This window comes from Saccopteryx bilineata, chromosome 1 (genome assembly GCF_036850765.1).
Source record: "Saccopteryx bilineata isolate mSacBil1 chromosome 1, mSacBil1_pri_phased_curated, whole genome shotgun sequence".
Taxonomy (NCBI): domain Eukaryota; kingdom Metazoa; phylum Chordata; class Mammalia; order Chiroptera; family Emballonuridae; genus Saccopteryx; species Saccopteryx bilineata.
The window spans coordinates 209,930,818-209,954,800 of NC_089490.1; the positions used below are offsets into that span (position 1 = coordinate 209,930,818).

A 23,983-nucleotide genomic window follows, 5' to 3' on the forward strand; every position below is an offset into this window, starting at 1 on the left:
ACCTTACTAAAGTTGGTTGGTTTCTTAGCAGCTGCCCTTATTCCCCTTAATAGAGCCTGGCGATATTGGGTAAGCGATTCCCTATCCCTGTCATTGTTTGGATCCCAACTGGGGGGGCTCCTGGGGAGAGTCCTCTCTAGGTCCCTTTCAGTGCCCCCTTCTTCCCTAAATACTTTTTCAGCTTCTTGGCTGATGCGGGTTCTTTCTTCCGTTGTGAACAACGAGTGCAAAAGCTGCTGACAATCATCCCAAGTTGGTTGATGGGTCCTGAAAACAGTCTCAAGCAAAGAAATTAACCCCTGAGGTTTCTCTGAAAATGGCGGGGTCTGATGTTTCCAGTTATAAATGTCACTAGTAGAAAAAGGAATATAAATCATTCGGGATGGTGCATGTGATCCTTCATCTAGTGGGGGCAACACCTCCCTAAGAGGTAACATTGGGGCACCTCCGGCAAAGGAAGGTTGAGCATAAGGAGTTCCCCCCCGGGTGTGGGGAGGACTCTGGACATTCTCGGGCACAGTTGAATCTGGCTCCCTGGGCTTCTGATAAGGAAGAGGATAATTTACAGGGTCTGCTATATCCTCAGTAACATCAGAAAGGACCGGATACGATTTAGGAGGCTCTTTTTCAGGTGCAGGTGGAGCGGAGGGAGGGCGAGGCTTAATGTCCGCAGCGCTCACACAAATAGCTCTCTTGACTTTCTGATTTGCTTTTATGCACCTCTTAATGTACCCAGGTTTGTCTGTAGCTATATCTATCCAAACATCTATATACACATATTGGTCTGGGTGAGGTACCTGATATATAATGGCTCTTACTGCAAAAACTATGGGCAGATCAAAGGTTCCTTCAGATGGCCATCCAACCTTAAGAGATGGCCACTCTATTTGGCTTAAGGTCCGGAGAGTTTCTCGATCGGGTGGAGGTCCCCCATAACCCTGAGCTCTCTTCTGAAAATCAGAGAAGTTACTTAAAATGCAATCAAGAGGGGATTTAAGAGTAGATTCTTGCTGTCCCATCTCGCGGTGCTTGTTCTTCTCAGCCAGGTATGCTTCTAGTCCTACAAAGACAACACACAGGATTCCCCACCCTATAAGCAGGGTAATCTAAATAGATGAGCGCTGATCACACTGTACTGGCAAACAAATTAACACTAAACACAGCAATGCAGGAAATCCTAGGAGGGCAATACACAAAATTTCCTACACAGTCATTCAGACTAAACAGACAACCAGACAGCAGCGCGGCGCAGCGCGAGTGAGCTCACTACTTTGAAACGATCGATCGATTTCAGACAGAAACAGAAACCTCGGCCGGCAGCGTCCTGCCCTTTGGCCCGAGTGTCTGGGCGGGTCACTGACAGCGTCCTGTCTGCCACCACAGACTGTAAGAGCTCTGGAGCCAGAATACAAAACCAAGAAATTCTACAACAAAATACTCACCAGCTTAAACAGCTGTTCCGCCTGTCTCCAGTCAAGATACCCGTAATGGGCAATCCCGGGCGGGCCCCCATAAAATGTAGCACTCGCCGGGTAAAACAGACACTGGAGACGCTTGGAGAGTTTAAGACAAATCTTTATGGCCAAAAAAACAAAGGAAAATAAACCTGCGCAGGGGTGGACTCTAGTGGTAGTAATAAGAGCTACACCGAGCGCCTACAGTCTAGGGGTTTTTATAGCGTAGCAAGCAAGCAGTTCATACAGAAGCAAAGTTGGCATTTAGCAATTGGCTCCCCTAAATTAACTTCTAGTCACGTGCCTTAGTAACCAGTCATACAGTTGAAAGCCCCAGCTGGAAATATCCCTATCTATCCCCTAGGATGTGGTTACATTTACTGTCTTAGGAGTTCTTTGTGACTTCTTTATCTCAAGGACTCCTTAGCTCCTAACCATCCTGGGAGTCTAGCGACTTCTCTATCTCAAGGACTCTTCAGCTCCTAGCCATCCTGGGAGTCTGGGCTCACCTGTTTACTGGACTAGTTCCTTTGAAGTTATTTCTAAAGCCTATTAATATTTTATAGCTTTTATTCGAATGTCACACCCACCAGGGGGTGATGCTCTGCCCATCCTGGGCGTCGCCATGTTGCGACCAGAGCCACTCTAGCGCCTGGGGCAGAGGCCACAGAGCCATCCCCAGCGCCCGGGCCATCTTTGCTCCAATGGAGCCTTGGCTGCGGGAGGGGAAGAGAGAGACAGAGAGGAAAGCGCGGCGGAGGGGTGGAGAAGCAAATGGGCGCTTCTCCTGTGTGCCCTGGCCGGGAATCGAACCCGGGTCCTCCGCACGCTAGGCCGACGCTCTACCGCTGAGCCAACCAGCCAGGGCCAAATCACCAATATTTTGGGGGCCCCTTTTGCAGGATGTGGCCTGAGAAGCAGAATTAGCACCCTTATACTATTCTTCTAACCGCCTGAATTAGCCGTGAGACAAATTCCTTCTTTTTTTTGATTAATTTTAATGGGGTGACTGATAAATCAGGGTACATATGTTCAGAGAAAACATCTCTAGGTTATTTTGACATTTGATTATGCTGCATTCCCATCACCCAAAGTCCAGTTGTCTTCCGTCACCTTCTAACTGGTTTTCTTTGTGCCCCTCCCCTCCCCCAACCCCTTCCCTCTTCCGCCCCCCCTGTAACCCCCACACTCTTGTCCATGTCTCTGAGTCTCATTTTTTTTTTTTTTTTTTTTTTTTTTTTTTTTCATTTTTTCATTTTTCTGAAGCTGGAAACGGGGAGAGACAGTCAGACAGACTCCCGCATGCGCCCGACCGGGATCCACCCGGCACGCCCACCAGGGGCGATGCTCTGCCCACCAGGGGGCGATGCTCTGCCCATCCTGGGCGTCGCCATATTGCGACCAGAGCCACTCTAGCGCCTGAGGCAGAGGCCACAGAGCCATCCCCAGCGCCCAGGCCATCTTTGCTCCAATGGAGCCTTGGCTGCGGGAGGGGAAGAGAGAGACAGAGAGGAAAGCGCGGCGGAGGGGTGGAGAAGCAAATGGGCGCTTCTCCTGTGTGCCCTGGCCGGGAATCGAACCCGGGTCCTCCGCACGCTAGGCCGACGCTCTACCGCTGAGCCAACCGGCCAGGGCCTCTGAGTCTCATTTTTATGTCCCACCTATGTATGGAATCACATAGTTCTTGGTTTTTTCTGATTTACTTATTTCACTCAGTATAATGTTATCAAGGTCCATCCATGTTGTAAATGATCCGATGTCATCATTTCTGATGGTTGAGTAGTATTCCATAGTATATATGTACCAAAGCTTTTTAATCCACTTGTCCACTGACGGACACTTGGGCTGTTTCCAGATCTTTGCTATTGTGAACAATGCTGCCATAAACATGGGGGTGCATTTCTTCTTTTGTAACAGTGCTATGGTGTTCTTGGGGTATATTCCTAACAGTGGTTTAGCTGGGTCAAAAGGCAGTTCGATTTTTAATTTCTTGAGGAATCTCCATACTGTTTTCCACAGTGGCTGCACCAGTCTGCATTCCCACCAGCAGTGCAGGAGGGTTCCCTTTTCTCCACATCCTCGCCAGCACTTATTCTGGGTTGTTTTGTTGATGAGCGCCATTCTGACTGGTGTGAGGTGACAATTCATTGTGGTTTTAATTTGCATTTCTCTAATGATTAGTGATGATGAGCATTTTTTCATATGCCTATTGGCCATCTGTATGTCCTCTTTGGAGAAGTGTCTATTCATTTCTTTTGCCCATTTTTGGATTGGATTGTTTGTCTTCCTGGTATTAAGTTTTACAAGTTCTTTATAAATTTTGGTTATTAACCCCTTATCAGATGCATTGTCAAATCTATTCTCCCATTGTGTAGTTTGTCTTTTTATTCTGTTCTTATTGTCTTTAGCTGTGCAGAAGCTTTTTAGTTTGATAAAGTCCCATTTGTTTATCCTGTCTTATTTCACTTGTCTGTGGAGACAAATCGGCAAATATATTGCTGCAAGAAATGTCAGAGAGCTTACTGCCTATGTTTTCTTCTAAGATGCTTATGGTTTTACAGCTTACATTTAAGTCTTTTATCCATTGTATGTGTCTTAATTAGCAAATACTAGCTTAACTTGAATGTATAAATCCTTTTTATGTAATAGTACAAATTTGTTAAGGTTCAAGCATCATTTACATATTTTAAAATTTACATATATATATATATTTTTTTTTCTTCCCCTAGGTCATCGGAGTCCTGGATGATTGCCTGTGTGATATTGAGAGCATTGATAACTTTAACACCTTTAAAATCTTCCCCAAAATAAAAAAGTTGCAAGAACGAGACTACTTCCGTTATTACAAGGTATGGTTATAATTTTTATGCTGTTGGTACCAAAGATTTTTAGATAACTGTCTAAAGATGTTACTTTATCACACTTTTTGAAAACTCGTCTTTGACTCTTCTTGGCACCGTGTGTAAATCATTTATCATTGGATGTATTGAGTATTAGACCGAACACCTGTCAGCCTTTTGAACACTAAAAATCTGACTCCTCTCCCTGTGTTTGGGGAACTTTTCAGCTTTCACTTCCTGTTTTGTTTTTTTTTTTCCTCGCATTTTTCCGAAGCTGGAAAGGGGGAGGCAGTCAGACAGACTCCTGCATGCCTGACCAGGATCCACCCGGCACGCCCACCAGGGGGCGATACTCTGCCCCTCTGGGGCATTGCTGTGTTGCATCCAGAGCCATCCTAGCACCTGAGGAGGAGGCCACAGAGCCATCCTCAGCGCCCGGGCCATCTTTGCTCCAATGGAGCCTCAGCTGTGGGAGGGGAAGAGAGAGACAGAGAGGAAGGAGAGGGGAAGGGGTGAAGAAGCAGATGGGCACTTCTCCTGTGTGCCCTGCCCGGGAATCAAACCCGGGACTCCTGCATGCTAGGCCGACACTCTACCACTGAGCCAACCGACCAGGACCTTCACTTCCTGTTTTGAGGCAGATACTCCTCCCTCTACAGAAGCTGAAAATGCCAGAGACTTATTTTGTCCGCCTGCCTTGTAACCATACGGTCACACCAGCCCAGGCTTTGAGCTGAGCTGATGGCAGTGTCATGTGCTAGCGTCGTTCACCATGTAAAGTGCTACAGTAGCGGACGGTCACTGGTGGCTCCCTGGGAGAGCGCTGGCCAGCCTAAGCATGCAGATGATAGTGTAGGATTGGTTCTTACACCTGACAGCCTTCTCCAGACCTTTACAGAGTAACCAGTGACAGTTCAGAGGCAGCAGCCGTAAGGCTATGTTCAAAAGAACAGTGTTTTAAAAGCTGCTCTTGTGTTTTGCCTGTGCTCTTGTTCTCAGTGTTGGGTTTAGAATTTCTTTGATTTCATTTTTAGTTTATTTTAAAAATTGAGCATGATTTTCTCTTTTATCCTGATTCTGTATGGGCTATCTTAATTCCTTAAATATTTTTAAGGATTAAAAAAAATAGCCAGTATTTTGGTAGTTTTAAGTTATGCAGGAAGGTAACAAGCTAGAGAATTAAAGATTAGGGAACCTATCCTTATTACCCTGTCAGCACCAAAAATATCTAAAAAAGTGAATGTTTTTCTTTTTTTTTTTTGTATTTTTCCAAAGTGAGAAGGGGGTGTGTGGAGACAGACAGACAGACTCCTGCATGCGCCTGACCGGCATCCACCTGGCAAGCCCACCACGGGGCAATGCTCGGCCCATCTGGGGTGTTGCTCCACTGCAACTGGTACCATTTTAGTGTCTGAGGCAGGGGCCATGGAGCCATCCTCGGTGCCCCGGCCAACTTTGCTCCAATGGAGCCTTGGATGCAGGAGAGTAAGAGAGAGAGACAGAGAGAAAGAGAGGGGGAAGGGTGGAGAAGCAGATAGGCACTTAAAAAAAATTTTTTTTTGTTGATTTGAGGGGAAGAGATAGAGAGAGAGAGAAGCATCAACTTGTTCCATTTAGTTGTGCCCTCATTGGCTGCTTCTCGTACATGCCCTGATTGGGGATCAAACCCGCGACCTTGGTGCAGTGAGATAACACTCTATCCACTGAACCACCTGGCCAGGGCCTATACAGAATGCTTTCGGAATGCAGATTTTATGCATATTTCAAAGAGTAATCTATGCCTAAAGAAACAATCGAGTGTCTTGTATTCTAGGCATTTTACATATGAATAAGATAGGTTAGAATAGCTTCTAATTCTCACCCTAAATTTATATATCTATCTGCATTTGTAGCTGCTTTCTTCTATTTCCTTTCTACTACTAGGTTTAACTATATGGAATTGTTGCTGTTAATAGGTCAAAATGGTTGAATAATGCCAATACCATGTGGTTCAGTCCATCACAGTGGAGGAAATGTCTCTTTTTTATTATTAAAATTTTATATATTCGTTATAGAGAGAGGAGAGAGAGAGAGAAAGGGCAAGGAGGAATGGGAAGCATCAACTCATAGTTGCTTCCCATATGCGCCTTGACTGGACAAGCCCAGCATTTCAAACTGGTGATCTCAGTGTTCCATGTAGAGTGATGTTTTTTTTTTATAAGCACACGTGCATGTGAGAAAGAGAGGGAGGGAGGGAGGGCAAGAGAGAGAGATGAAAAGCATAAACTCATAGTTGTGGCAGCTTAGTTGTTCATTGATTGCTTCTCATGTTCCTTGACCGGGGGGGGGGGGGGAGGAGGGGCTCCAGCTGAACCTGTGACCCCTTGCTCAAGCCAGCAACTTTGGGCTTCAAGCCAGTGACCTTTGGGCTCAAGCCAGCGACCATGGGATAATGTATATGACCCCACGGTCAAGCTGGCAAACCATGCTCAAGTTGGCAAACCTGCACTTAAGCTGGTGAATCCACACTCAAGCCTGCCACCTCTGGGTTTCAAACCACTGCACCACCAGCCGGTAGGCCAGGTAGATTGTTTATCCACTGAGCCACCACAGGTCAGGCAAAGTGTCCCGTCTGTCAAAGGTTATCTCTCACAGAGCGTCCAGATCACATGTCCGTGCAGTCTGTCATGGTCCTCAATCTTTCATTCCTCTCTTTTGGGGTTGTATCTTCTATTTCTGTATCCCTACAAGCCAGACCAATAACAGGCACTCAAATATTTGAATAAATGAATGACTATCTCATTTACTATTTATACTGAGCTCTGTTAGCTCAGTGTTAACCACATTTTGCAAATGAAGAAACAATGGCTTAGGTATTTTAAGTCGAAGTTTTATTAAGGAAAGGTGTGTAGCAGCTCAAAAAATTGAAAGATAAGCAGAAGCCACATATTTCAGGAAAGATGGAAATTAGAGCAGGAGCTCATGACCATCTCTTTATGGTGCCACCCAAATTTTGGATCAAATTCACCATTTCCCCATAATTTTTGCAACACATAATTATGTAAGGGTCAGATTCCTGGGAGAAAGGGTCTAATTGGTCTAGGTAGGGTCATGTGACCACTTGATGGAAAGAGGGAAAACCACTTGGTTAACAGTCCTGATTGCATACACGTAGAGGAAGTCTTTGTTTATCAAAGGAAAGTTAGAGGATGTGACAGAGGAGAAATGAAAGCAGGACAGGTCCTCAGCCAGCCAACACACAATTTATCCTTCTACATGAAATTTAAAAAATGTTCTTCCCAACATAATGAAATTCCTCTGGTATAACCAGAATATTCCCCAAGGAGAGGAATACAGTGCTCTGGTTAATGTATTTAGCTCCAGGTCTAGGATATTTGGGTGCTATCTACCTGTGAATTAAACAAAAAGGAAATTGATCCAGTATCCTCTGTATATCACAGTGGCAGAAAAGAAAAACTAAGAGGAAAGATTAATTTTAAACACACTCATGTTACTGCAGGAAGGAGCTGGAGGCAGGAGCAGCAGTGTGGCTCTGCCCTGGCCAGTGGGCTGCTGACGCTGGTGTTGGTAGTTTCTGTCCTGTGCTGCCCAGTCCAGTCCTTTCCTCACCCAGTACCTCACCTTGTAGCAGGCTGTGTTCTAGGGGCTGTGGATACAGTAAACAAGACAAAGACTCTGACTTCAGGGAGCTTTTATTCTGATTAGGCAGACAAACAAGTAAATAATAAAATATAATTTTACGTGGTTATGAGATAAGTGCTATTGAGAGAAATAAAGTGAAGTAGGAGGTAGAACGGAGTTGGAAACGTAGGTAGCCCTATTTAAAAGAGATTGGTCAGGAAAGAAATGTATATATGCTGTGCCATTTGAACAAAGACCTTCCTCCTGTGACAGAGTAGCCTGTGACAGTGTCTGGGAACAGACATTCTGGGGAAGGGGACTGAAACTGCAGGCAGAAGGAGTTAGACTGCTTTGGGAATTAAGACAAGGACTGGTGTACTGTTGGGAAGTGGGGGAGGTGGAGAGTTGGAGAGGTAGAAGGGGCCGGAGGGAAAAAAAAATTAGGGGGCCTTACTGAACACATGAAGATGTTGAGATTAAGTGTAATAGGAGCTACTGGAGAGATTTGTACAAAGTAGAGTGTACTGATATGAGACAGGAACTAGAGAAACCATTCAGGAGGCTGTTACAGCAGTCCAGGGAAAATGGGGTATGGATTTGGGAGAGGGTGTAGAGTTAGAAGAGAAGACAAATGATCATCTTAGTGTTGTATATGAAAGGTAACACCAACAAGCTTTGCTTATGGATTGAATGTTAGGTGTGAGGATAGAAACAAAATTAAATGTGATGCCTAAGTTTTGAGCATATTACCAAAAAGTACATCATGACCAAGTGGGTTTTATTCGAAGAATGCAAAGATAAACCTTTTAGGTTTTTAACACATTCCTGATTTTTAGAAAATTTAATAAAGTCAGAATGATGAGTACTTCCTTAACATAATAATTTCAGTCCTAGCATTAGCATTGCCAGTATCTTACTTATGGGGAAACACTAAAGGAATTCTCACTTAGGTCAGGAGCTAAGAAGGTGCCCACACTCTCCTTGACTGTTGGAGGCACTAGCCAGTATAGTTGAACAAAAAGAAAACAACTAGAGATAAAAAAAAAATTTTTTTTTAATTACCATATTTTTTGTTCCATAAGATGCACTCCCCCCCCCCCAAAGTGGAGGGGGAAATGCCCGTGTGTCTTTTTAATATTATTGATTTAAATTTATTGTGTTTACATAGATTCAAGTGTCCCACCAAATACATACCCCCACCCCCCTTGTTCCCCTCAACATCCCTTTTGCCCTCCCTCCCTAATGTCTTCCCCCCTTCCCTCCAGGATTTGCCTTTCTCTCTCTATAATGCTTGTTATGTGTGTATAATTTCACCAATCTCTTTCCCTTCTCTGATCCCCTCCTCTCATCCTCTTTCCCTCTGTCCACTTTCCATCTGGTCCCTTTGATCCCGACTCTGCCTCTATTCCATTCCCTAGTTTACATTGTTCATTGGATCCTCAAATGAGTGAGGTCATATGATATTTTTCTTTCTCTGCCTGGCTTATTTCACTTAACATAATAGTTTCCAGGTCCATCCATGTTGTCACAAAAGGAAAGATTTCCTTTTTTTTCATAGCCCCATAGTATTCCATAGTATATATGTACCACAGCTTTTTAATCCACTCGTCCACTGACGGATACTTGGGCTGTTTCCAGATCTTGGCTATTGTAAACAATGCTGCCATAAACATGGGGGTGCATTTCTTCTTTTGAAACAGTGATTTGGTGTTCTTAGGATATAATCCTAAAAGTGGTATAGCTGGGTCAAAAGGCAGTTCGATTTTTAATTTCTTGAGGAATCTCCATACTGTTTTCCACAGTGGCTGCACCAGTCTGCATTCCCACCAGCAATGCAGGAGGGTTCCCTTTTCTCCACATCCTCGCCAGCACTTATTCTGTGTTGTTTTGTTGATGAGCGCCATTCTGACTGGTGTGAGGTGATAATTCATTGTGGTTTTAATTTGCATTTCTCTAATGATTAGTGATGTTGAGCATTTTTTCATATGCCTACTGGCCATCTGTATGTCCTCTTTGGAGAAATGTTGATTCATTTCTTTTGCCCATTTTTTTTCCTTTTTTTTTACAGAGATAGTCAGAAAGAGGGATAGATACGGACAGACAGACAGGAACGGAGAGAGATGAGAAGCATCAATCATCAGTTTTTTGTTGCGACACCCTAGTTGTTCATTGATTGCTTTCTCATATGTGCCCTGACCACAGGCCTTCAGCAGACCGAGTAACCCCTTGCTCAAGTCAGCAACCTTGGGTTCAAGCTGGTGAGCTTTGCTCAAATGAGATAAGCCCATGCTCAAGCTGGTGACTTCAGGGTCTCGAACCTGGGTTCTCCGCATCCCAGTCCGACGCTCTATCCACTGCGCCACTGCCTGGTCAGGCTCTTTGCCCATTTTTTGATTGGATTGTTTATCTTCCCGATGTTGAATTTTACAATTTTTACAAAGTTCTTTATAAATTTTGGTTATTAACCCCTTATCGGGCATATTGTCAAATATATTCTCCCATTGTGTAGTTTGTCTTTTTATTCTGTTCTTATTGTCTTTGCTGTGCAAAGACACATTTTTCGTTTGATATAGTCCCATTTGTTCATCCTGTCCTTTATTTCACTTGCCCGTGGAGATAAATCAGCAAATATATTGCTGTGAGTGATGTTGGAGAGCTTACTGCCTGTGTTTTCTTCTAAGATGGTTATGGTTTCACGACTTACATTTAAGTCTTTTATTCATTTTGATTTTATTTTTGTGTATGATGTAAGTTGGTGATCTATTCAATAGTTTCATTTTTTTGCAGGTAGCTGTCCAGTTTTCCCAACACCAGTTGTTAAAGAGATTGTCTTTACTCCATTGTATGCTCTTACCTCCTTTGTCAAATATCAATTGTCCATAAAGGTGTGGGTTTATTTCTGGGTTCTCTGTTCTGTTCTGTTGATCTATATGCCTGTTCTTATGCCAGTACCAAGCTGTTTTGAGTACAATGGCTGTGTAGTATAACTTGATATCAGGAAGTGTTATACCTCCCACTTTATTCTTCTTTTTCAAGATTGCTGAGGCTATTTGTGTTCTTTTTTTGGTTCCATATAAATTTTTGGAATATATGTTCTATATATTTGAAGTATGTCATTGGTATTTTAATAGGAATTGACTTGAATTTATAAATTTCTTTGGGTAATATAGACATTTTAATGATGTTTATTTTTCCTATCCATGAGTACAATATATGCTTCCACTAGTTTGTATCTTCCTCGATTTCTTTTATCAATGTTTTAATATTTTCTGAGTACAAGTCTTTAACCTCCTTGGTTAAATTTACTCCTAGGTACTTTATTTTTTTTGTTGCAATAGTGAAGGGGATTGTTTTCTTAATTTCTTTTTCAGACAGTTCATTGTTGGTGTGTAAAAATACCTCTGATTTCTGAGTATTAATTTTATATCCTACCACTTTGCTGAATTTATTTATCAGGTCCAGTAGTGTTTTGACTGAGACTTTAGGGTTTTCTATGTACAGTATCATATCATCAGCAAATAATGATAGTTCTACTTCTTTTTCAAATTGGATGCCTTTTATTTCTTCTTCTTTTCTGATTGCTGTGGCTAGGTCTTCCAGAACTATGTTGAATAAGAGTGGTGAAAGGGGGCACCCCTGCCTTGTTCCTGATCTTTAGGGGATTGCTTTTAATTTTCGCCCATTGAGTATGATGTTGGCTGTGGGTTTGTCATAGATGGCCTTTATCATGTTGAGGTATGTTCCCTGTATTCCCAATTTGCTGAGAGTTTTTATTTTTATTTTATTTATTCATTTTTTTAGAGAGGAGAGAGAGAGACAGACAGACAGAAAGGGAGAGAGAGGAGAGAGAGAAGGGGGGAGGAGCTGGAAGCATCAACTCCCATATGTGCCTTGACCAGGCAAGCCCAGGGTTTCGAACCGGCGACCTCAGCATTTCCAGGTCAACGCTTTATCCCCTGCGCCACCACAGGTCAGGCTTGCTGAGAGTTTTGATCATAAATCGGCACTGGATTTTAACAATGCTTTTCCTGCATCTATTGATATAATTATGTGATTTTTCTCTTTCCTTTTGTTTATGTGATGAATCATATTGATTGATTTGCAAATATTGTACCAGCCTTGTCTCCCCAGAATAAATCCCACTTGATCATGATGTATGATATTTTTCATTTATTACTGGATCTGGTTTGCTATACAGTGTGTCCGTAAAGTCATGGTGCACTTTTGACCAGTCACAGGAAAGCAACAAAAGATGATAGAAATGTGAAATCTGCACCAAATAAAAGGAAAACTCTCCCAGTTTCATACCTATTCAGTGCAGTTCGATGTGGGCTCACACACAGATTTTTTAGGGCTCCTTAGGTAGCTATCCCTATAGCCTCTACAGACTCGTCACTGACTGATGGCCTACTAGAACGGGGTTTCTCCACCAAACTGCCGGTTTTCTTAAACTGCTTATCGCACCGAGTAATGTTATTCCTATGTGGTGGCGCTTCATTATAAACGCGCTGATATTCACGTTGCACTTTGGTCACGGATTCGAATTTAGCGAGCCACAGAATACACTGAACTTTTCTCTATACCGCCCTCATCTCGACTGGCATGGCTGTGGGCTGCTCTGCTGTATACACGGTGTTACGTCATCATCTGCACATGTACACATGCTGCCACATCATCCTACAGATACTAGGAGGGTTTTCCTTTTATTTGGTGCAGATTTCACATTTCTATCGTCTTTTGTTGCTTTCCTGTGACCGGTCAAAAGTGCACATGACTTTACGGACACACTGTATTTTGTTGAGGTTTTTAGCATCTAAATTTATCAGGGATATTGGCCTATAGTTTTCTTTCTTTGTATTATCTTTGCCTGGTTTTGGAATCAGAATTATGCTCGCCTCATTAAAGGAGTTTGGAAGTCTTCCCTCCTCTTGAAATTTTTTTTTTTTGTATTTTTCTGAAGTTGGAAATGGGGAGGCAGTCAGACAGACTCCCGCATGCGCCCGACCAGGATCCACCCGGCATGCCCACCAGGGGGCGATGCTCTGCCCATCTGGGGCGTTGCTCTGTTACAACCAGAGCCATTCTAGTACCTGAGGCAGAGGCCATAGAGCCATCCTCAACGCCCGGGCCAACTTTGCTCCAATGGAGCCTCGGCTGTGGGAGGGGAAGAGAGAGACAGAAAGGAAGGGGGGGGGGAGAAGCAGATGGGTGCTTCTCCTGTGTACCCTGGCTGGGAATCGAACCCGGGACTCCTGCATGCCAGGCCGATGCTCCACCACTGAGCCAACTGGCCAGGGCCTCCTCTTGAATTTTTTGAAATAGCTTGAGAAGGATAGGAGTTAGTTCTTCTTTGAATATTTGGGGTAAAATTTGACTGTGAAGCCATCTGGCCCAGGGCTTTTGTTTGTTGGGAGTTTTTTGATAACTGTTTCGATTTAATTTGTTATAATCGGTCTATTTAGGTTTTCTGATTCTTCCAGGTTGATTTTTGAAGGATTATATTTTTCAAGGAATTCCATTTCACCTAGGTTGTCTAGTTTTTTGGTGTATAGTTCTTTATAATATTTTCTTACAATTGTTTGTATTTCTGCCGTGTCAGTTGTTACTTTTCCACTCTCATTTCTTATTTTATTTATTTGAATCTACTTTCTTTTCTTTTTGGTGAGTGGTTAAAAGTTCATCAATCTTGTTTACCTTTTCAAAGAGCCAGCTCTTGGTTTCATTGATTCTCTCTATTGTTTTTTTAGCCTCTATATTATTTATTTCTACTCTGATCTTTATTATTTCCTTCCTTCTACTTCCTCTGGGCTTTACTTGCTATTCTATTTCTAGTTCTTTTCATTGCAGGGTTTAATTGTTTATTTGAGCTTTTTCTAGCTTTTTAAGGTCTGCCTGTAATGCTATGAACTTCCCTCTCAGGACTGCTTTTGCTGTGTCCCATATATTTTGAATTGTTTTATGTTCATTTTCACTTGTTTCAAAAGATTTTTTATTTCTTCCTTGATCTCATTTTAACCTATTCATTATTTAATAATATGCCATTTAGTTTCCAAGTTTTTGATTGTTTTTTAGTTTTTCTATTAGGATTGATTTCTAGTTTTATGCCATTGTGATCCAAGTTGATATGAGTTCAATCTTCTTAAATTTATTGAGACTTGTTTTGTGAAGATATCTATTAAATTCAGTTGATCTAGTGTGTCCTTTAAGTCTGCTGTTTCTTTGTTAATTTTTTTTCCTGAGGATTTATCCAGTGATGTTAGTGGGGTATTGAAATCCCCTACTATTACAGTAGTGCTGCTGACCTCACCCTTTATGTCCATCAATGTGTACTTTATATATTTAGGTGCTCTTACATTAGGTGCATAGATATTTATAATGGTCATATCTTCCTGTTGGATTGCTCCTTTCATCATTATGTAGTGACCTTCTTTATCTGTTACTATAGTCTTTGTTTTAAAGTCTATTTTGTCAGATATAAGTATTGGTTCCCCAGCTTTTTTTTCATTTCCATTTGCATGAAATATTTTTTTCATCCCTTTACTTTCAGTCTATGTGTATCTTTTGTTTTGAGGTGAGTCTCTTGTAGACAGCATATGTATGGGTCCTGTTTTTTATCCACGCAACTACCCTATTTCTTTTGATTGGAGCATTTAATCCATTTACATTTAAGGTTATTACTGATCTGTAGTTGTTTATTGTCATTTTATTCTTTAAATTACATTCTTCTTTTACTAGATTTTTTCCCCCTTTGTTCTGTTTACAACAGGCCCCTTAACATTTCTTGCAGCATTGGTTTGGTTGTAATGAATTCCTTGAAGTTTTTTTTGTTTTGTTTTTGTCCGGGAAGCTTTTAATTTCTCCTTCAATTTTAAATGATAGCCTTGCTGGATAAAGTAGTGTTGGTTATAGGCTCTTGTTCTGCATTACTTTGAGTATTTCTTGCCATTCCCTTCTGGCCTCAAGTGTTTCTGTTGAGAAGTCAGATGTCATCTTTATGGGGGCTCCTTTGTAGGTGATTGCTTTTCTCTTGCAGCTTTTAATAGTCTTTCTTTATCTCTTAGCTTTGGTATTTTAATTATGATGTGTCTTGGTGTCGGTCTCTGGGTTCCTCTTTAATGGTATTCTCTGAGCTTCTTGAACTTGTGTAACTTTTTTCTGCATCAATTTAGGGAAGTTTTCAGAAGCTGTGATTTTCTCAGTCAGGTTCTCTATCCCTTGTTCTTTCTCTTCTCCTTCAGGAATCTCTATTATGAGGATGTTTTTTTCTCTTCATGTTGTCACAGAGCTCTCTTAGAGTTTCCTCAGACTTTTTGATCCTCTTTTTTTTTCAGCGACGGTCAGAGAGAGGGATATATAGGGACAGACAGAAACAGAGAGAGATGGGAAGCATCAATCATTAGTTTTTCATTGCAACAGTTTAGTTGTTCATTGATTGCTTTCTCATATGTGCCTTGACCATGGGGCTACAGCAGACCGAGTAACCCCTTGCTCGGGCCAGCGACCGTGGGTCCAAGCTGGTGAGCTTTGCTCAAAATATATGAACCCGCACTCAAGCTGGCGACCTCGGGGTCTTGAACCTGGGTCCTCTGCATCCCAGTGTGACGCTCTATCCTCTGCGTCACCGCCTGGTCAAGTGATCCTCTTTTCTTTTTGATGCTCTGCTTCCATGCTTTTGGTTTTCTTGTCCTTTAAATCGCTCTGCCCCTTGGCGCACGGCCACCTGGCTCCACCCCCTGCAGGTGCCTGGGATGTTTCATTGCTCTGGGGTCCATCTCATGCCATGCAGGGGATGCCTCGTTTGGCAGGGTTCCGCTGTGGTGGCTGCCTGTGGGAGGCCTCTCCTGGCTCCACCCCTTGCTGCTGCTACCCTGGCTGCCTCGCTGGGCTCCACCTCCCTTCACTTGCAGGCCAAGCGCCATGGCCTCCAATGCAGCTAGGCCTTCCCACCCTTCAGAGTTTACTCAGTAGGTTGGGGGGACTGTGTAGCCCAGACCTCAGCAGTCAAATTCTGTATCCCTGATTCGTCCCCTGCTTCTAAGTGTCTCTGCACTGACTGGAGCAGGAGAGCCTCTGGTGGGTGGGGTAATTGCTTCCCTTTGCTGGCTTGGTTCTCCCAGGATGAATGGGCACTTTATGTTTGGGGAGTGACCCAGTACAGGGGTCAGGGTGGCTGTCCCCCACAGTCTCTCTCTGTGCCCCTGCGACTACACTCTCCTTTTGCAACTCCAGTCCTCTCTGTGCTCCCCGCTCCCGGGGCCCCTGGTAAGTGGCTGTGAACGAGGTTTTCTGCATGGTCCCTTTAAGACAGAGCCTGGGTCTGAGAGTTCTGTCTCCCTCTTCTAACAGTAGCCCAGCTCTTCTTTCAGCTAAATACTGTTCGTACACCTCCTCTAGTCTCTGGGGCTCCAGACTGGGGTTCCAGTCCTGGGGCTGAGGACCCACAATTCTCTGGGAAACCCACCCCACCGTGAGAGACCTTCTGGGCTGCCTCTTGCTCCTGGGAGAGGAGCAGCCCTTTCCACGTCTCTGACCTTCCTACCAGTTCAGTGTGGTTCCTTCGGTGATGCTTGGTTATAGTTTCCTCTTAGTTTAGTCCAAAGTTGGTTTTTCAAGATGATTGTTCCTAAGTTAAGTTGTAATCCACTTTGGTTCTGGGAGGTGGGAGTTGTAAAGTCCACCTACTCTATTGCCTTTCCCCTCCAATGCCCGTGTGTCATATGGAGCGAAAAATATGGTATTTATTCATTGATTTGAGAGAGAAAGAGACAGAGAGATATTGATTTGTTGTTACACTTATTTATATACTCATTGTTTGATTCTTATATGTGCCCTGACTGGGGATTGAACCTGCAACCTTGGCTTATTGAGACAACATTCTTAACTAACTGAGCTACCCGGTCAGGGCCTATAGACAAAAAGTTTTAAAGATTAAGTAAAAATGACAAAAAGTATACCTAGGAAACTCAAAGAAAATAGTATGATGAACACAAACAATAAAAAGTATGTAGTGGGTTATAAACTTAATAAGCAAAAATCAGTGTTTTCATAATTACATATAATAACAGGTTAGAAACTATAATAGAAGAGTAACCCCTATTTACATTAGTTATGAATAAAGATAAAATATATAAGAATAAATGTATGAAGGTATGTACAAAACCTGAAGTAAGAAAAGCTGTAAAAGCACTCCTGAAAAGCATAAAAATAGGCTTGACCAGGCCCTGGCTGGTTGGCTCAGTGGTAGCGCGTAGGCCTGGTGTGCAGGAGTCCTGGGTTCGACTCCTGGGCTGGGCACACAGGAGAAGCGCCCATCTGCTTCTCCATCCCTCCCCTTCTCCTTCCTCTCTGTCTCTCTCTTCCCCTCCCACAGCCAAGGCTCCATGGGAGCAAAAGTTGGCCCGGACGCTGAGGATGGCTCTGCAGCCTCAGCCTCAGGTGCTAGAATGGCTCTGGTTGCAACAGAGTGACGCCCCAGATGGGCAGAGCATCGCCCCCTGGTGGGCGTGCCAGGTGGATCCCGGTCGGGCGCATGTGGGAGTCTGTCTGACTGCCTCCATTTCCAACTTCAGAAAAATACAAAAAAAAAAAAAAAATAGGCTTGACCAAATGGACGGATATCTTTTCTAATTATTTTTTTTTCTGTATTTTTCTGAAGCCGGAAACGGGGAGAGACAGACAGATTCCCGCATGCGCCCGACCGGGATCCACCCGGCACGCCCACCAGGGGGCGATGCTCTGCCCCTCCTGGGCATTGCTCTGTTGCGACCAGAGCCACTCTAGCGCCTGGGGCAGAGGCCAAGGAGCCATTCCCAGCGCCCGGGCCATCTTTGCTCCAGTGTAGCCTTGGCTGCGGGAGGGGAAGAGAAAGACAGAGAGGAAGGAGAGGGGGAGGGGTGGAGAAGCAGATGGGCGCTTCTCCTGTGTGCCCTGGCCGGGAATCGAACCCGGGACTTCTGCACGCCAGGCCGACGCTCTACCACTGAGCCAACCGGCCAGGGTCGTTGGATGGATGTCTTTTGTGCTATAAAAATGTTAATTCTCCCCCAAGTTAATAATGTGATCATATCAAAAATACCAATAGTTTTTTTTTTTTCTGGAGCTGGACAAGTTGTCACAGGGTAAGTTCCGTGGAAGCCGATTCTGAGACAGAGCTGAGTGTGTAGAGGTTAATTAGGGACTACTCTTGAAACCAACAAGTTAGGCAAAGAAAAGGGAGGGAGGAAGTCAGGATGGGGAGAGGAAGAAGTTAAGCTGTCGGCCAGCCTTAGTGAAGACCTCATGGCCCTTTGGAGAGTTCTTAAGATGGGATGACCCTTCAGAGCTGTCCTCACTTGGGAAAGGGTCCAGGCCTTTAAATCACCACATCCGTCATTGGATGAAGGCCATCACAAGAAGGGGTGGGGTGGCCTTGGGCAAAGTGGCCCTCTTCAGTGGAGGCTGGCTGCCTGCAACACTTCAGAAGCCCTTTATTTCTGAAGGGTCACCTGAGCAGGTGTTACAGTGTCTTCCACAGTCCACTCCTTGCACTGTGTATTCATTATCTACTGCTGCATAAAAAATTAGCCTGAAACTTAGCAACTTAAAATAGCCAACTGAGAAGGTGTTATTTGAAGAAGACCTAAAGGGGGTGAGAAAGGAAGACATGTGGGTATCTGGAGAGTGCTTTCAGGCAAAGGAAGCAGCAGGAGCAAAGGCCCTGAGGCCAGAGTGCTTCATATATTTGAGGAACCACAGGATGCTAGAGGACAAGGGCAGAAAGCAGGGGACCAGACAACACAGGGCCTTCTTAGAAGGCCAGTCTAGGAACTGGATTTTGAATTGACCATTCAGTGGTATGGTGAGAAAGAAAAGAGATAAGGATAATGCCAAGATTTTAGCTTGAGGAACTGGAGTAATGGAGTTGCTGTTTACTGAGGTGGCAGTTGCTGGAGGGAAGAGCACAGATTTGACACGTTAGTGAGTCTGAGCTGCCTGTGAGTGTACTGTGGAGAGCGGAATGAGGCAAGGGCGTGAGCCCTGGGATGATCTGGAGGAACCGAGAACAGCTTCTAGAATGGCCCTGGAACAGCAGGGAACCCAGTATGTGCCCACCAGGAGTGCTGGTGTGGCTGGAGGCATGTGGCAGGGGACACGGTCAGGGTGGGTAGGAGGCAGGTGAAGGAGGGCCTGGTGAGCTAGCTGCAGACTTTGGGAAGCCTCAAGAAGGATGTGAGGGGGGATTGATGTCCTCTGAATTGTTTCAGAGAGATAGTTATAGTTGCTGGGTAAGAATTAAAGGTAGTGAAAGGAAGCAGAGAGACTTACAATAGTCGAGGCAAGAACTGAGTGAGGGCAATGGAGGCAGTAGTGGATAATGAACTGTTTGAAGGGAATGGAAAAAGGAGGAATCAAGAATTAAAAAGCTTTTGATCCCCAGTTAACGCACATAAAGGAACAGCTCCATGTTCCTGTCTCTCTGTCTCTCTGTGCCATGCCTTGAGTTTGCTTGTGTGAGCGCATAACACACACACACACACACGCACACACACAAAAGAATAAAAAAAACTGTGGTCTTTGACTTGGACAATTCAGATTCATCTGCAAGCCCCATTGAATTTTTGTCTCCCTGTCATGTTCAGAATATGACATTGCAGAGTTTCTATGATGGTTCAAATGCCTTGCATGACCTGTTCCTTGCCTGACCCTCCATCACTGCCTGCCATTCTCCCCCTTCTCCACCAGAAGTCCATGAATTGATGGTTTTCAATTCTCAGAAGTGTCCAAGTTCTGTCGCTTTAGCCAAACACACGTTCCTCTGATGTTTGTCCCAAAATGTTACCTCCTCCAAAACCTCCAGCCACCAGCCCCATCATTTTCCATCAGGAAAGTCTGGATTTTCCTTCATAACACTCACCACAATTTGTTATTAAACAAATTATTCAGCTGAGCCATGCACTTGACTTTATTCCTTTTTTGGAGTGTCAGAGGACTAATAACATTTTATTTATTTATTTATTTATTTAATATTAAATTTATTGGTTAATAAAATCATAGAGGTTTCCAATTAATATTACATCTAGTGTCTGAAGAATGGCAGTCATTTAAATTCTGAACTGCACAAGTGCCTTGGACAGGAAGCTTCTCCTTATTCACCACTTGTGTCCCTGGTGCCCAGCATGGTGACACTGAAGAGAGTATTGCAGAATTGTGACACATGTTTGCTCATGTAATTTATTCTTTCTCTTGAGGTTAATCTGAAGCGACCATGTCCTTTCTGGGCAGAAGACGGCCATTGTTCAATAAAAGACTGTCACGTGGAGCCTTGTCCAGAGGTAACACACGTTAACCCAGAGGCCTGTTCTTGGATAGAATCTAAAACTGACTGACTCTTATTTCATGCTTTCTTGAATCTGCATCGTTTCATAGACAAAGAAAATACTACTAAACCTTAAATTTCAAATTTAGAGTGGGAATTAAAGCACATAAAGTGGGGAAATTTTAGGCTTGGAATTAGGTCTCTAATTGATCTTACAATGGAAAAAGAAGGCTACACTTTTTAGTAATGGAATGTTAAATATTAGATTTTGTGGGGTTTTTTTGTTTTTTTTACAGAGACAGAGAGAGAGTCAGAGAGAGGGATAGACAGGGACAGACAGACAGGAACGGAGAGATGAGAAGCATCAATCATTAGTTTTTCGTTGCGCATTGCAACACCTTAATTGTTCATTGATTGCCTTCTCATATGTGCCTTGACCGCGGGCCTTCAGCAGACCAAGTAACCCCTTGCTTGAGCCAGCGACCTTGGGCTCAAGCTGGTGAGCTTTTGCTCAAACCAAATGAGCCCTCGCTCAAGCTGGCGACCTTGGGGTCTCGAACCTGGGTCTTCCGCATCCCAGTCCGATGCTCTATTCACTGCACTACCGCCCGGTCAGGCAGATTTTGTGTTTTGACATCTAGCATAATTAATTGTATTTTTTAATCAGTTAATTGTTGTTAGCTATACAGTATTTTCATTTTACTTTCTGCTTTGGCTTATAATACATGGTCTTTTGTGACTGGCTTTTGCTTAGCATAACATTTTCAAGGTTCACTCACATTGTAGGGTATATCAGAAGTTACTGTTGCTTGTAATACTTTATTGTATTAAAAACCTCATCTTGTTTATTCATCAGTTGATGGACATTTGGGTTGTCTCCACATTTTGGTTACTGAGAATAATGCTGCTATGAACATTCAGGTGCAAGTTTTTGTGTGGACATATATTTTTAGTTCTCTTAAGTGCACACCTTGGAGTGCAGTTGCTGGATCATACTAAACTTTAACTGTTCTTGAGGAACTGCCAAGCTCTTTCCAATGTAGCTGCACCATTTTGCATTCCCAGCAATACTGTGATGGTTCCGATTTCTGTGCACACCCGTCAACATTTGTTATCATTTGTCTTTTTTATTTTAGCCATCCTTGTTAATGGTATCTCATTTTGGTTTTGATTTGCATTTCCCTGATGGCCAATAATGTTAAGTATCTTTTCAGGTACTTATTGACCATTTGTATATCTTTGGAGAAATGTCTGTTTAGACCTTTGCTCATTTTTTAGAGTTACTTTCTTATTGCTGAATTGTAGAGTTGTTTGGCTTTGTACAGTATGTATTTTTAAATTGTTTTATGTTAAAATATTTATTGTCTACAGTGAGTTATCCTCCTTAGTCTTAAGTTTCTAATAAGAATAAATGAAAGTGTTATTTGTAAATGAATCCCAAACGTAAGAAATATGACATTTATATGCATTTCAAAATTCCTGTGTATTCCCATTCCAATCCCATTACCTGCCTTTTTTCCCCAGAGGTAAAAATGATCCCTTCATGTTGTTCTTTCAAGTGATGTGAGGATATTTGTATTTCTTTATCTTTGGGGTAAAATTCAGTAGGCATTTCATATTGAACTCACACTTGCCATGACACAGAGTTAAATTTGACATTCCATAATTTGGAGTGTAATCACGAGGGTCACAATTTTGTAATTCTCAGACTGCTGCATATTGTTTGTGTTAGTGGCAACAAGTAGATTAATTTAGTGCTTGATTTTAGTTATTAACTTTATATTTATAATTACTTTTAATTCTTTTTTGTGATTTTTTATGTTTTCATGATGGTGGTTATTCTGTGGTATTTATGCCATGTTTCTAAATGGCTTGTGCTAAGATTTGCTTTAGGCAAGTTAACTGCATTTAGCATCAGACCTTTTAAATTGCGGTTAGACTTTGACTTTGACACTATACTATGCTATGCTGTGCTGTGCTGTGCTATACTATGCTATACTATACTAGAGGACCACAGTGGTCAGACGGTACTTTTGGCTAGTATTTATTCCATATTTTAAGTTTGAGGTCTTATAACTGTGACTGTTAGATATGATTTGAGTTTTGCAGCTTTTCTCTTCTACCCTCTGTTAGAGGTACTAGTAGAAAACACTGAAATGATAAAATGCTGGCAGCAAGTAACATTTTTATCTATATAATCTTTTATTGATTAGGAAAAATATATCATTATCATAATCATTATTATTTACATTCTTCAGGCTGATAGGAATATATTTATTTTGATTATTTGGTTTAAATTTATGAAACAAAAAATTTTTTTCATAATTTGCTGTTACTTGATAACCCATGGATTCACACATCAGAAGTTGGCCCCCTGGGTTGATCAGAGGGTCAGCCTATGATTGCTTTCAAATATGATTTTTTTTTTTGAAATTGTGTTTGATAAACCAGGTAGATTTAAGTCTAAAACAAATTGTTGGCTTTGTAGGAAAAAAGTTGAATCTGTATCTAGTTCTTCTATTGCAAATGTAGGTTAATCATATGGGCAGAGAACTTACTCTTGCTGTCTACATTAATCCAAAATTGCCTGAACTTCAAATATCAAATTAAAATTGAGCATAGCCTGACCAGGCAGTGCACAGTGGATAGAGCGTCGGACTGGGATGTGGAAGGACCCAAGTTCGAGACCCCGAGGTTGCCAGTTTGAGTGTGGGCTCATCAGGCTTGAGCAAAAGGCTCACCAGCTTGGACCCAAGGTCGCTGGCTGGAGCAAGGGGTTACTTGGTCTGCTGAAGGCCTACGTTCAAGGCACATATGAGAAAGCAATCAATGAACAACTCAGGTGTCGCAACAAAAAACTGATGATTGATGCTTCTCATCTCTCTTCGTTCCTGTCTTTCTGTCCCTATCTATCCCTCTCTCTGACTCTCTCTCTCTGTCCTTGTAAAAAAAAATTGAGCATAATATATATTACAAATAATTTTGAAAATTTTAAAGCTTCTGTTTCTGTGATATGGAAGTTTGTGACAAAAGTGATGTAGTCATTTTACAAACCTAAACACTATAGAAAGTATTAAATAGTGCATTGAGAGTTTGAATTAGAGTTGATTTTGATGCCCTACTTTTTGTATCATTCAGCTTTCTATCCTATCATTTACAGGTCTAAATTGGTATAACACTTTACCTTTTACCTCAGAGAAGTAGCATAATTACAGAATTTGAATGAAGGTATATTTTCTCCTCACAGAATAAACTAGCCTTTGTGAAGAAATCTTAAAAAAAAATGAAGGTTGCTTTAACGATTTCTGTTGTTGTTTTTAGAGTAAAATTCCAGTTGGAATTAAAGCTGGGAGTTCTAATAAGGTGAGTCGCTCTTCTTTGAATGTTTACTGCTTGCCAGGGGTTGCAGAAGAAGGCAATAATATGGTTGGTTAGGAATGGGCAAATTTTGCCATAGACTCCCTAATTCCTAATTCTGGCACCAAGCAGAGGAGTTGTATATTCTTACAATTAAAATTATACAAATAAATAAATAAAATTATACAACTTCAGTTCTGTTCTTGGAACCTCTGGAAGAACTGCAAAGTGTTACTACAATGTCACATGACCTTTTAGAGAGTGTTTTGTTGTTTGTGTATTTTTAGTCTTTTGTTTCAGCTAGTCAGGATTATAGTGTACAGAGTAAACAATTATCAAAATATTTTGAGCCTAGTACTTTTAAATGGAATTAAAATATTTCTTTTCAAAGATTACCCTTTCCCTCTTCTGAGCAT

The 23,983-nt window shown here is 42.4% G+C and overlaps 1 protein-coding gene across 2 annotated transcripts in view; it reads left to right on the plus strand.

Moving 5' to 3' along the window:
• The window catches only part of ERO1B (endoplasmic reticulum oxidoreductase 1 beta), a 75,221-nt gene that overhangs the window by 17,525 nt on the left and 33,713 nt on the right, over positions 1-23,983 (plus strand). For both annotated transcript variants that reach the window (XM_066234796.1, XM_066234805.1), the window contains exons 2-4: positions 4,184-4,303; positions 20,143-20,226; positions 23,532-23,573. In XM_066234796.1, coding sequence (XP_066090893.1) covers positions 4,184-4,303; positions 20,143-20,226; positions 23,532-23,573 — 246 coding nt within the window. The remainder of the gene's footprint in view (positions 1-4,183; positions 4,304-20,142; positions 20,227-23,531; positions 23,574-23,983) is intronic.